Genomic DNA, 12,247 nt, shown 5'->3' on the forward strand with positions numbered 1-12,247 from the left:
AATCAAGAGTGTATTAAAAATTTAGTATAGCTTGATGCTATACGGAGCTTAATTCTCGATCTAATCTATTTCACTTTAAATTACTTTTCTCGTGAATTTAAAAATAAAGTTTAAAATTTACAACAGCCTTGTGAAATTTGCCATAATCGGTAAGCTCAGAATAACAATAACACGTGCCTTTGACGGACATAATTTTGTTTTGTATTATTTATGACATTTAGTGCACATTCTATATTGATTGCATAAAAAACAAATAATATTTAGCTGAATTCAAGTGTGTAATTAATATCAAATGAAATTTATATACATATGTCTTCATTTACTCTTGTCTTGACAGAGGAAATAATGTAACCATTAACTGTGTTAGGTCATGGAAATTAAAATAATTTTATAAAGTTAAAAAATTAAAAAGTTATAAAGTTATAAAGTTATAAAGTTATAAAGTTATAAGTTATAAAGTTATAAAGTTATAAAGTTATAAGTATAAGTTATAACTTATAAAGTTATAAAGTATAAAGTTATAAAGTTATAAAGTTATAAAGTTATAAAGTTATAAAGTTATAAAGTTATAAAGTTATAAAGTTATAAAGTTATAAGTATAAAGTCGGAAAGTCGAAAGAGTAGAAAAAAAGTCAGAAAGTCGAAAACGTAGAAAAGTCGAAAGTCGATAAGTTGAAAAAAGTCGAAAAAGTCGAATAAAGTCGCAAAAAGTCGAAAACTCGAAAACTCGAAAATAGTAGAAAAAAGTAAAAAATAGTCGAAAAAAGTGGAAAAAAGTCAAAAAACTCTAAAATAGTCGGAAAAACTCGAAAAAAGCCAAAAATAGTCGAAAGAAGTCGAAAATAGTCAAAAAGTCGGAAAAGTCGAAAAGTCGACTATTTATAAAATACTCAAAGTCGAAAGTCTAAAAGTCGACTTTTAATTAAATGAAAAAGTCGGCTAGTCGAAAATCGACTTTTCATAAAATGCAAAAAGTCAAAAAGTCGACTTTTAACTAAATGCAAAAAGTCGACTTTTCGTTTCAACTATAGAACCCTAAAAGTTATAAAGCTATTGAATGAATCTATATTGTGATCATCTGTAGGCCTAAGGATGAACTGAAGGTTATAGCTGATCCTAATTGAATGCAATGCCATGAGATCTGTGTTCTCAAGAATAGTAAATTTTCTGTTGAACTATAGACCCAAATCACTCATATTTTTGAGTGATGAACCTAGAACCGAAAGTGCTTAATCATAACATTTCCCCTGATATTTCGACGTTTTAGGCAAATTCAAAAAAGCTACTTTCAGAGACGCTAGAATAAAACGCATTACCAATTTTTCTAAAATATTTATTCCTACATATAAATCAAGAATTTTATTAATTGATTTATATTTCAAACCCTTAAACTCCTTAGGTCATTCAACATAAAGGTTTAGGCCACTTAAAAATTTAGTCGACAAACAAGATTGTATAAATTGTAATGTATCAATCAATGTACCCAGATGTTTTAAAAGTTATTGGTCACATTATACAACTGATTTTCTATTATCCTTCTGCTGACATGTGACATATTCTTAACTACTCATATATTTACATACATTTCTATGTAAATGTATATTTAGTCAAATGTCTGTTGTATAAATTTGTATACATTAAGTTACTACATACTACTGTATTGATGTTGGTTTGATCTACTTTGGTTTGTGCTTGTGGCTTTAGTACCATATTGATGCCACAAAAAGGATTATCCCATAAGTGGATTACAAGGGTATACAAATGTTATTTCCTTATAAATATTTATCTCTATGGCTGTGTCTACTCCTTTTATACTTTTCTCATAGATAACAGATACTTATTGTTAGTTAAGGATAAACAAACTACTACTACTACTATGTAGAATGCTTGAAAGGATTCTTTTAAGGCTGTTTCAGCCTTTCGAACTTTTCTTAGCAGTTTGTTTTTTAAATTTTTTCTCTATATGCCACATTTTATTGGTTTGTACCAGTTCAGTGTTTTTGATTGAAGACATTTCTATATTCTATACAATATTTCTTGTTGTTCATTATTTTTTTAGTTTTTTTTTTTTTTATTCATGAACGTATTTGTGTTATAAAATAAATATACATGAGTCTATTTAAAGTTTATTGTAACAACAAATTTACAAGCTTGTATACAAATTTATATATTTTGCTATGAATATTTAGAAATACATATGCATATATTGAAAACATTTAAGAGTGCAATCAGAAAAGTATTTAAAATATTCCTAAATGACAGATAAAAGTGTGTCCACATTTACAAATGTTAATCAGACTTTCTCCCCAAAACAACTCAATCAAATTTTGTTGTGTTTGTTATCACTCAGCATAAGTAGAATAAATTAGCTATCTTTTTAGCTAAGGCCAGGTATCAATCAAGCAAGACTTTCCTTCCTCTTTTTTGTCAGTTTTTTAAAAGACTTCTGTGTTTATCCTCGTTTATGGGAGTTGCTTCAGTTTTGATATTATACCATCCTTAAAACATCTTTTCAGCCTTTTGCTTATTTATAATTTTAAATAGAATAATTTATTTTGTATTTATATGGGTGTGTTTAAAATTTGTGTGTTTTTGAGTTTGTTGAGATGTTTTGTAAAGGAATCAATGAATGTTGTTCTTATTTACGTCATTTATAAATGATTTTAAGTTTTGTCAACAAAATGTCATCATATAAATGCAACAAATAATATTGTGGTATTCAATATCTGCCAGATGTACGTTGAGATATCTGCTTAGCTAGTTTACACCGTTTCTGAAAGAAAAGAGAATAAAACTTATAGAAATTAAATGGGGGAAGATAGATAGATAGATAGATAGAGAGATAGATAGAAGATAGATAGATAGAGAGAGAGAGAGAGAGATAGAGAGAGAGAGAGAGAGAGAGAGAGAGAGAGAGAGAGAGAGAGAGAGAGAGAGAGAGAGAGAGAGAGAGAGAGAGAGAGAGAGAGAGAGAGAGAGAGAGAGAGAGTAGAGAGAGAGAGAGAGAGAGAGAGAGAGAGAGAGAGAGAGAGAGAGAGAGAGAGAGTAGAGAGAGAGAGAGAGAGAGAGAGAGAGAGAGAGAGAGAGAGAGAGAGAGAGAGAGAGAGAGAGAGAGAGAGAGAGAGAGAGAGAGAGAGAGAGAGAGAGAGAGAGAGAGAGAGAGAGAGAGAGAGAGAAGAGAGAGCGAGAGAGAGCGAGAGCGAGCGAGAGAGGAGCGAGAGCGAGCGAGGGAGCGAGAGCGAGCGAGCGAGCGAGAGCGAGCGAGCGAGCGAGCGAGCGAGCAGCGAGCGAGCGAGCGAGCGAGGAGCGAGCGAGCGAGCGAGCGAGCGAGCGAGCGAGCGAGCGAGCGAGCGAGCGAGCGAGCGAGCGAGCGAGCGAGCGAGCGAGCGAGCGAGCGAGCGAGCGAGCGAGCGAGCGAGCGAGCGAGCGAGCGAGCGAGCGAGCGAGCGAGCGAGCAGAGCGAGCGAGCGAGCGAGCGAGCTGAGCGAGAGAGCGAGCGATGCGATGCGAGCGAGCGAGCGGAGCGAGCGACGAGCGAGCGAGCGAGCGAGCGAGCGAGCTAGCGAGCGAGCGAGCGGCTAGCGAGGCGAGCGAGCGAAGCGAGAGAGCGAGCGAGGCGACAGCAGTCATCTATATTATCATCTATCTATCTATCTATCTATCTATGCTATCTATCTATCTATCTATCTATCATCTATCTATCTATATATCTATTCTATCTATTATCTATCTATCTATCTATCTACTCTTCTGATTATCTATCTACTATCTATCTATCTATCAATCTATCTATCTATCTATCTATCTATCTATCTATCTATCTATCATCTTGGTTATAAAATTATATTGACATATGTGTTTTCATTTCTTTTATTAAATGGTGTTATTTGAATTGTTTTCCTTTTAAATTTATTTATTTTTTCCTCTTTTCTTTCCATTTAAATTGTTTCTTTTAAATAGATTCAAAAACAGCTTTGTAAATAATCACGCACAAACATGTCTAGCGATGTACTTTGTTATCCCAGCAGTGCATATACATACATAACTACCCTTGATCTAGAAATTTTATTTACTATTATACTAACTTACCGCTAAGGGGTGCCAGAGGGATTGGGATATATTACGATTTTTTGATAGCTGTTTACAATCAATTATCTTGTTGGTTTCATCAGTGATGCTTAATTGAATATTTTTTTAAGTAAAATATAAAGAAAATATAAAACTATATAATTAGTCCCTAGCTTTCTTAGGAATAGCTGATGGTTTTTAGATCTTATGCTTTATCTGTACTTAACACATAAATTGCTAATGACTCGAAAACATATAAACATCTATGCCTTTTAAAACTGCAGGGATTTACATATACTGGTAATTGTGCGTTTGTAAATTTAATTCTTTCTTTTTGATTTAATTAAATTTTTTAAATAAATGATGTGTAAAGTAATTGCTTATATGTATAAATATTTATTTACTGTTTACAAACTTTATTTTTCTCTAAGATTCTTAATTATTTTTTCAGTTTTGCGTAAAAAAGTAATAACTTTTAATTTTGCATGTGAATATGTTAAAGTTAGAAATCAAAATAAATTGCTTAGATTCTATTGCGAAGTGTTTTGTTTCCTTTTATGGAGGAAGTCTTAATTATTTGCTTTTTTAATAGAATTTTCCAAGTGATAGAATTCATAAGTTTTTGCCATAAACAGCAGAAGGAATAAAACATAGATTATCTTGCTTTTGTTAAAGGAAATACACAACAAGTACTTTTGAATTTATAAGTAATTTTTTGAAAATTTTCTATTTTCTTTACACTTGGTTGAATGTGGTGTTTTTACTAAAAATTAAAATAAAATTTAGTTATTGGTTTTGCCACTTGTAGGAAAACTTTGTAAATTAAATATAAATATTAAAATTTTTAGGTATTTTGTTTACTTTTTGACGTTTTTAGTAAATTAGTTTATTTTATTTATTGTAAGGAAGTCAAAGCAATTTTTTGTAACAAAAGTAAAAAAAAAATCTTAATTCAATTTAAATAAATTGAGTTAGTTAATATTTATGTGATTTTTAATGTTTGGTTTGATTTGAAAATATAGCAACATGTCTTGTTTCGAATAAATATCCATTTTGTATATTTAAATACACTAAGACATCCATTTACGGTGTAGTTTCCAATTTAGTTTGATGACTTTGTTTTATAGAACAGTGATGTAGTTTAAATCCCATATAAATTATAATTCTACCATCACACACATTTTTAATACTTCTTAACTTGAACACGATTAAGTTTTAATAATTTTTACATGTGATGAAACGAAATATCACATCTGATAAGTTGCTTGACAATGATGATGACGCTGATTACAAATAGAGTGTTAAAAATTAAAACCTTATTTAACACTTACGTAATGAATTTTGGAAAGAACATCAATTAAATGTAATTGTTAAGCACAGGCTTAATACAATTAATAAATTTTTTATTTTTTTTTTTATTTAATATTCAATTTTCAGCTCTTTTTAATAATTTCACATGTATGTGTTTACTCAGTTGCGCCCAATGTGATTGAGTGCATGTGCAAATGAAGAGAAATTTAATTTATTAACAGTATTTTTTTTTTTAATTTATAAATTCATAGTTGTAGTTATTGTTTTTTAAAACGAAACGACATATGCTACTTTAAATATCGCAACAATTTCATATCAATATCCGGTAGTTTTTAAAAGTGGCATTAAGAATCTTTTAAAGAAAAATCTTAGATATTGAGAATTGAAACTGAACTAGAACTGAACTAGAACTGAACTAGAACTGAACTAGAACGAACTAGAACTGAACTAGAACTGAACTAGAACTGAACTAGAACTGAACTAGAACTGAACTAGAACTGAACTAGAACTGAACTAGAACTGAACTAGAACTGAACTAGAAATGAACTAGAACTGAACTAGAACTGAACTAGAACTGAACTAGAACTGAACTAGAACTGAACTAGAACTGAATAGAACTGAACTAGAACTGAACTAGAACTGAACTAGAACTGAACTAGAACTAGGAAACTAGAACTGAACTAGAACTGAACTAGAACTGAACTAGAACTGAACTGAATAACTAGAACTGAACTAGAACTGAACTAGAACTGAACTGAACTAGAACTGAACTAGAACTGAACTAGAACTGAACTAGAACCTGAACTAGAACTGAACTATAACTGAACTAGAACTGAAACTAGAACTGAACTAGAACTGAACTAGAACTGAACTAGAATGAACTAGAACTGAACTAGAACTGAACTAGAACTGAACTAGAACTGAACTAGAACTGAACTAGAACTGAACTAGAACTGAACTAGAACTGAACTAGAACTGAACTAGAACTGAACTAGAACTGAACTAGAACTGAACTAGAACTGAACTAGAACTGAACTAGAACTGAACTAGTAACTGAACTAGAACTGAACTAGAACTGAACTAGAACTGAACTAGAACTGAACTAGAACTGAACTAGAACTGAACTAGAACTGAACTAGAACTGAACTAGAACTGAACTAGAACTGAACTAGAACTGAACTAGAACTGAACTAGACTAGAACTGAACTAGAACTGAACTAGAACTGAACTAGAACTGAACTAGAACTGAACTAGAACTGAACTAGAACTGAACTAGAACTGAACTAGAACTGAACTAGAACTGAACTAGAAACTAGAACTGAACTAGAACTGAACTAGAACTGAACTAGAACTGAACTAGAACTGAACTAGAACTAAACTAGAACTAAACTAGAACTAGAACATAGTTATAAGAAATGCCTGGCACAGTTTGCAGTAAACAATTTTATGTGTGTGTAAGGATATATGTAGTTATTGTATGTGTTTATGTATATATTGAAATTAAAGAAGCACTAAAATTTGTCCATGCATGAGAACGAGAAGGATGATGTGTGTGTTAATTATCATTATTAAAATTTACAAACAAAATTCTATGGGAACAAGCGCAGACTGTCTGACAAAATTCAGTTTATTAAATAAAATGTGAAAAAGGCTATTCGAAAATAAATTTTTACAAAATCAGACATGTTTTGATCTATGTGCTTATAATGGTGTTATTTCAGAAGTAGTATTCAGAATCATAATTTAACCCTTTTTAAACCTAAGAATCAAAAGTACCTTAAAATATGAGCTTAAAAAGTGTTAATAAAAAAATATTATTTAAAACATATAGTAACAGTGAGCATTTATTAATACCCAAAAAAAACATGATTTTTTATCTAACAGAGTTCATAAATAATTGCAAATATTCACTTTAAAATCATATCAATTTAACTTAATAGAAAACGTTTTGTAAAAGAACGTTTGCAACATAATGTTGTTAATAAGTTAATGGATTGTCGTACATTGCGAACAATATATTTAATACTGAATTGCTAGCAACTATGATGCAAAACTTTTCATTACAATGCGACTGCAAATTTATTTAAGAGGATTTTAAATTCATTTTAAATTGTAATATTTTACTTTGTACTTTTTTTCTGCAAAAAATCAACAGTTAAAAGTGTCACTGTGATAACAAGAGTCAAGAGTGTTGTGTTTAGGTTTTTCGAACCCGCTTCCCACTACCCGAAGAATTTTCGTTTTAACATTCCATATAAAAACAGTCAACATAGCCATGTTGTAAAACATGTGATTCAGTTTTATTATTCAGCTTTTTTTGTTGTTTTTTTTTTTTTTTTGCACCAACATCATAAAAATTTCATCATAGTAAATTGGCCCTCAGACATTAACCATGTGATGTTTCTGGGCAAACATTTTATTACGGTGTCATAAAAGAAAGTTCAACACGTAGTATTACTCAGACTCCTATGTTGAGTAGAAATGTACAAAGTACAAAATGTAACATGGTACTTTTAGCTTTTAATTGTATCAAATATCAAAGAATTTTTATTGTAATTATCTCAAATAATTAAAATAAGATGGAAAATATTTAGCTATGAAAGAAATAAATATATTTTGGTTACAAGTGAAATTTTCCTAAAAAGTTTGAACAACCCTTTTGTACTATTCCCTTTTAACCCTTGTTCCCTCACTAGTATTGGTTGTCTTACTCATATATTATTGTAGTCATTTTTGTTTTTTTGGAGGGTAATTTGGTTTATATAACAGTATGTTAGGATGGCTCTAAATATGTTTAGTTCAGTTCTAGTTTAAATAGTTCTAATTCAGTTCTAGTTCAGTTCTAGTTCTAGTCAGTTCTAGTTCAGTTCTAGTTCAGTTCTAGTCAGTTCTAGTTCAGTTCTAGTTCAGTTCTAGTTCAGTTCTAGTTCAGTTCTAGTTTCAGTTCTAGTTCAGTTCTAGTTCAGTTCTAGTTCAGTTCTAGTTTCAGTTCTAGTTCAGTTCTAGTTTCAGTTCTAGTTCAGTTCTAGTTCAGTTCTAGTTCAGTTCTAGTTCAGTTCTAGTTCAGTTCTAGTTCAGTCTAGTTCAGTTCTAGTTCAGTTCTAGTTCAGTTCTAGTTCTAGTTCAGTTCTAGTTCAGTTCATTTAGTTCAGTTCTAGTTCAGTTCTAGTTCAGTTCTAGTTCAGTTCTAGTTCAGTTCTAGTTCAGTTCTAGTTCAGTTCTAGTTCAGTTCTAGTTCAGTTCTAGTTCAGGTTCTAGTCAGTTCTAGTTCAGTTCTAGTTCAGTTCTAGTTCAGTTCTAGTTCAGTTCTAGTTCAGTTCTCTAGTTCAGTTCTAGTTCAGTTCTAGTTCAGTTCTAGTTCAGTTCTAGTTCAGTTCTAGTTCAGTTCTAGTTCAGTTCTAGTTCAGTTCTAGTTCAGTTCTAGTTCAGTTCTAGTTCAGTTCTAGTTCAGTTCTAGTTCAGTTCTAGTTCAGTTTCTAGTTCAGTTCTAGTTCAGTTCTAGTTCAGTTCTAGTTCAGTTCTAGTTCAGTTCTAGTTCAGTTCTAGTTCAGTTCTAGTTCAGTTCTAGTTCAGTTCTAGTTCAGTTCTAGTTCAGTTCTAGTTCAGTTCTAGTTCAGTTCTAGTTCAGTTCTAGTTCAGTTCTAGTTCAGTTCTAGTTCAGTTCTAGTTCAGTTCTAGTTCAGTTCTAGTTCAGTTTTAGTTCAGTTCTAGTTCAGTTCTAGTTCATTTAAGAATCTGCGAGACCATATTTGAGTTGCAAAAGTCTGTAGTAATTTTACGTAGTTAGAATTTTGAATTGTAAGACAAATAAATCGGTCATGAATAAAAAAATTATATATAATTGAATATACTTGTCGCTAAAGAAATATAAAAGTAGGTAAAAAATTTGACAAGATATTTGTTAACTTGCATATGTTAAATTTACTTCTTTTTCACCGAATGGTTTAGGATCATTAAACAAACAATAACAATATTCTAAATGATTGTTTTGAGATTTAAACAAAAAATAACAAAGAGGGAAGGAAAAACAATACCGCGACACACCACGACTTACATATGTATGTATGTGCCTTGAATATGTGAGCAGTGGCTTGTGTTAGAATAAGGAAGGATATGTTTACAAATCTTAATTTTGTTTGTCCTCCTCTCTCCTTTTTCCATTTCAGGCAATTTTTTTTATACATATGTGTGTATGTATGTATGTATGTTTGTTTTTGTCTGTATGTATATGACATAGTTTTTGATGTTCTTGTAATTGTTTTGTACTAAACAACGATGTTGTTTGTATGTTTTTCTTGTTTAGTTTGTATGTGTATTTCATTAGCAAAAAAAAAAAACACATTTTATTTCGAGGGCATTAAGCCAAACCATCATAAACTGACAGCGACAGACAAGCTCAAAATCATAAACATACAAATGAATAGCAAAAAAAAAGTTTAGCTAAACTGGAAGCCATATTTCGTATGGAGGTCTTTAAGTTAATCTTAAACTACATACTTATATGTATGTACATCATAGTATTAGATTGTAATAAATGTTCCATCATAATGATTAAATGTTTAACAGAAACGGAAAGTAGATTTTTATTGTATAATTTATGTTGTTTTTAAAGAAAAACTTTAATTGAAAAAATACATACAATAATGAAGTAAAATATGAAGTAATTGAAACTTTTTACGACCAAACTGGGTATATAAAAAGTATTTTAGATAGATAGATAGATAGATAGATAGATAGATAGATAGATAGATAGATAGATAGATAGATAGATAGATAGATGATAGATCGATAGATATCTAGATCGCTAGATCGCTCGCTAGCTCGCTCTCTCGCTCGCTCGCTCGCTCGCTCGCTCGCTCGCTCGCTCGCTCGCTGCTCGCTCGCTCGCTCGCTCGCTCGCTCGCTCGCTCGCTCGCTCGCTCGCTCGCTCGCTCGCTCGCTCGCTCGCTCGCTCGCTCGCTCGCTCGCTCGCTCGCTCGCTCCTCTCGCTCGCTCGCTCGCTCTCGCTCGCTGCTCGCTCTCCCCTCCCCCTCTCCTCCCTCTTTCCTCCCTCCTTGCGCCTTTCCGCCCCTCCCCTTTCCTCCCCCCTCCCCTTCCTCCTCTTTTCTTTCTCTTCGTCTTCTCGGTCTATTGTTCTACTTCATACTAATATCTCCCTTGCTTTTCTTGTGGTTTGTTTCATTTATTTATTTTATATCGATATTATTCCTTAAACAAACATTGTCTAACATACAATTCATTGACTTTACTATTAGCCACTGTTTATCTATAATCATTTATTCATAAGTTTATTTAACAATATTACTTTCGTTTTTTTTTGTGATTTTTCAGGGCTGTGAAATTTACATCGAAATTATTTGGACGTGCTTTGTCGAAACGTATCAAAGCTACAGTCTTGTATGCCACAGAAACGGGCAAATCTGAACAATATGCTAAACAATTGTGTGAACTGTTGGGACATGCATTTAATGCACAGGTAAGTAAAAATTTGCCCAAGGATTTATTTAAAAGGGACATCTAATCGTATGATTATTATTTAATATATTATGGAAATAAATATACAACATACGCTATGTAGTACTCTTAATGAAAAATAGGTTTATAAAAATTAGTTAAATATTCCATTGTGATTTATAAATGGGACAAAATCAAAAATGTATATTTAAAAAGTCTCCTCTAATTTAATTTCTAAAAAATTTTATTTTTAATAAAACACAAATTTTTAAACTCAGTTGCTTGCATGACATCCACACAAGTTTATTTTAAACTGCCAACCTTTATAATATTTAAGAAATATTTAATTGAAAATGCCTAGAGATATTTTATAGGCTACAGGCCAACCAGACGTGAGTTTGTTTATATTATTCATAAAGAAAAATATGGTGTATTACTCATACGCTGTGTGTTGTGACTAGACACGACTTTTCATGCATTCGTTTATTCTTCTTGGTATTAACAATTTTGAATGTTTCTGCATTTTATTGCCAGACTAAATTGAAATTTTCTTTAATACTAAAATTTAATTTGGATTTTTGTTTTACAATAAGAAGTTGTTTAAATTCATACTGTATACTAAACTACTGACTATGTTATATAGACTAGACTATAGACTAGACTATAGACTAGACTATAGACTAGACTATAGACTAGACTATAGACTAGACTATAGACTAGACTATAGACTAGACTATAGACAAGACTATAGACTAGACTTATACTAGGCTATAGACTAGACTATAGACAAGACTATATACTAGACAATATACTAGGCTATAGACTAGACTATAGACTAGACTATATACTACACTATAGACTAGACTATAGACTAGGCTATAGACTAGACTATAGACTAGACTATAGACTAGACTATAGACTAGACTATAGACTAGACTATAGACTAGACTATAGACTAGACTATAGACTAGACTATAGACTAGACTATAGACTAGACTATAGACTAGACTATAGACTAGACTATAGACTAGACTATAGACTAGACTATAGACTAGACTATAGACTAGACTATAGACTAGATTATAGACTAGACTATAGACTAGACTATAGACTAGACTATATACTAGACTATAGACTAGACTATAGACTAGACTATAGACTACTATAGACTAGACTATAGACTAGACTATAGACTTGACTATAGACTAGACTATAGACTAGACTAGACTAGACTAGACTATAGACTAGACTATAGACTAGACTATAGACTAGACTATAGACTAGACTATAGACTAGACTATAGACTAGACTATAGACTAGACTATAGACTAGACTATAGACTAGACTATAGACTAGACTATAGACTAGACTATAGACTAGACTATAGACTAGACTATAGACTAGACTATAGACT

At 31.6% G+C, this 12,247-nt stretch overlaps 1 protein-coding gene and 1 long non-coding RNA gene across 3 annotated transcripts in view; one reads left to right on the plus strand and one right to left on the minus strand.

The window, feature by feature from the left end:
- The window catches only part of LOC119604749 (nitric oxide synthase), a 93,501-nt gene that overhangs the window by 48,919 nt on the left and 32,335 nt on the right, over window positions 1–12,247 (plus strand). The window contains 1 exon segment of the mRNA XM_037957561.1: window positions 10,711–10,855. Coding sequence (XP_037813489.1) covers window positions 10,711–10,855 — 145 coding nt within the window.
- Window positions 1–12,247, minus strand: part of LOC119604750 — a 77,452-nt gene that overhangs the window by 7,917 nt on the left and 57,288 nt on the right. Inside the window, exon 3 of one of the 2 annotated variants that reach the window (XR_005231538.1) lies at window positions 2,126–2,773. The exons of the other annotated variant lie outside the window; for it this stretch is intronic. This is a non-coding gene — a long non-coding RNA (uncharacterized LOC119604750). Of the gene's footprint in view, window positions 1–2,125; window positions 2,774–12,247 lie in introns of those variants that run through there. 2 annotated transcript variants of the gene reach the window in all.

The sequence above is a fragment of the Lucilia sericata genome, unplaced genomic scaffold (assembly GCF_015586225.1).
Source record: "Lucilia sericata isolate MDLA Ls3-8-SP2 unplaced genomic scaffold, ASM1558622v1 Contig000422F_arrow, whole genome shotgun sequence".
Lineage (NCBI taxonomy): Eukaryota > Metazoa > Arthropoda > Insecta > Diptera > Calliphoridae > Lucilia > Lucilia sericata.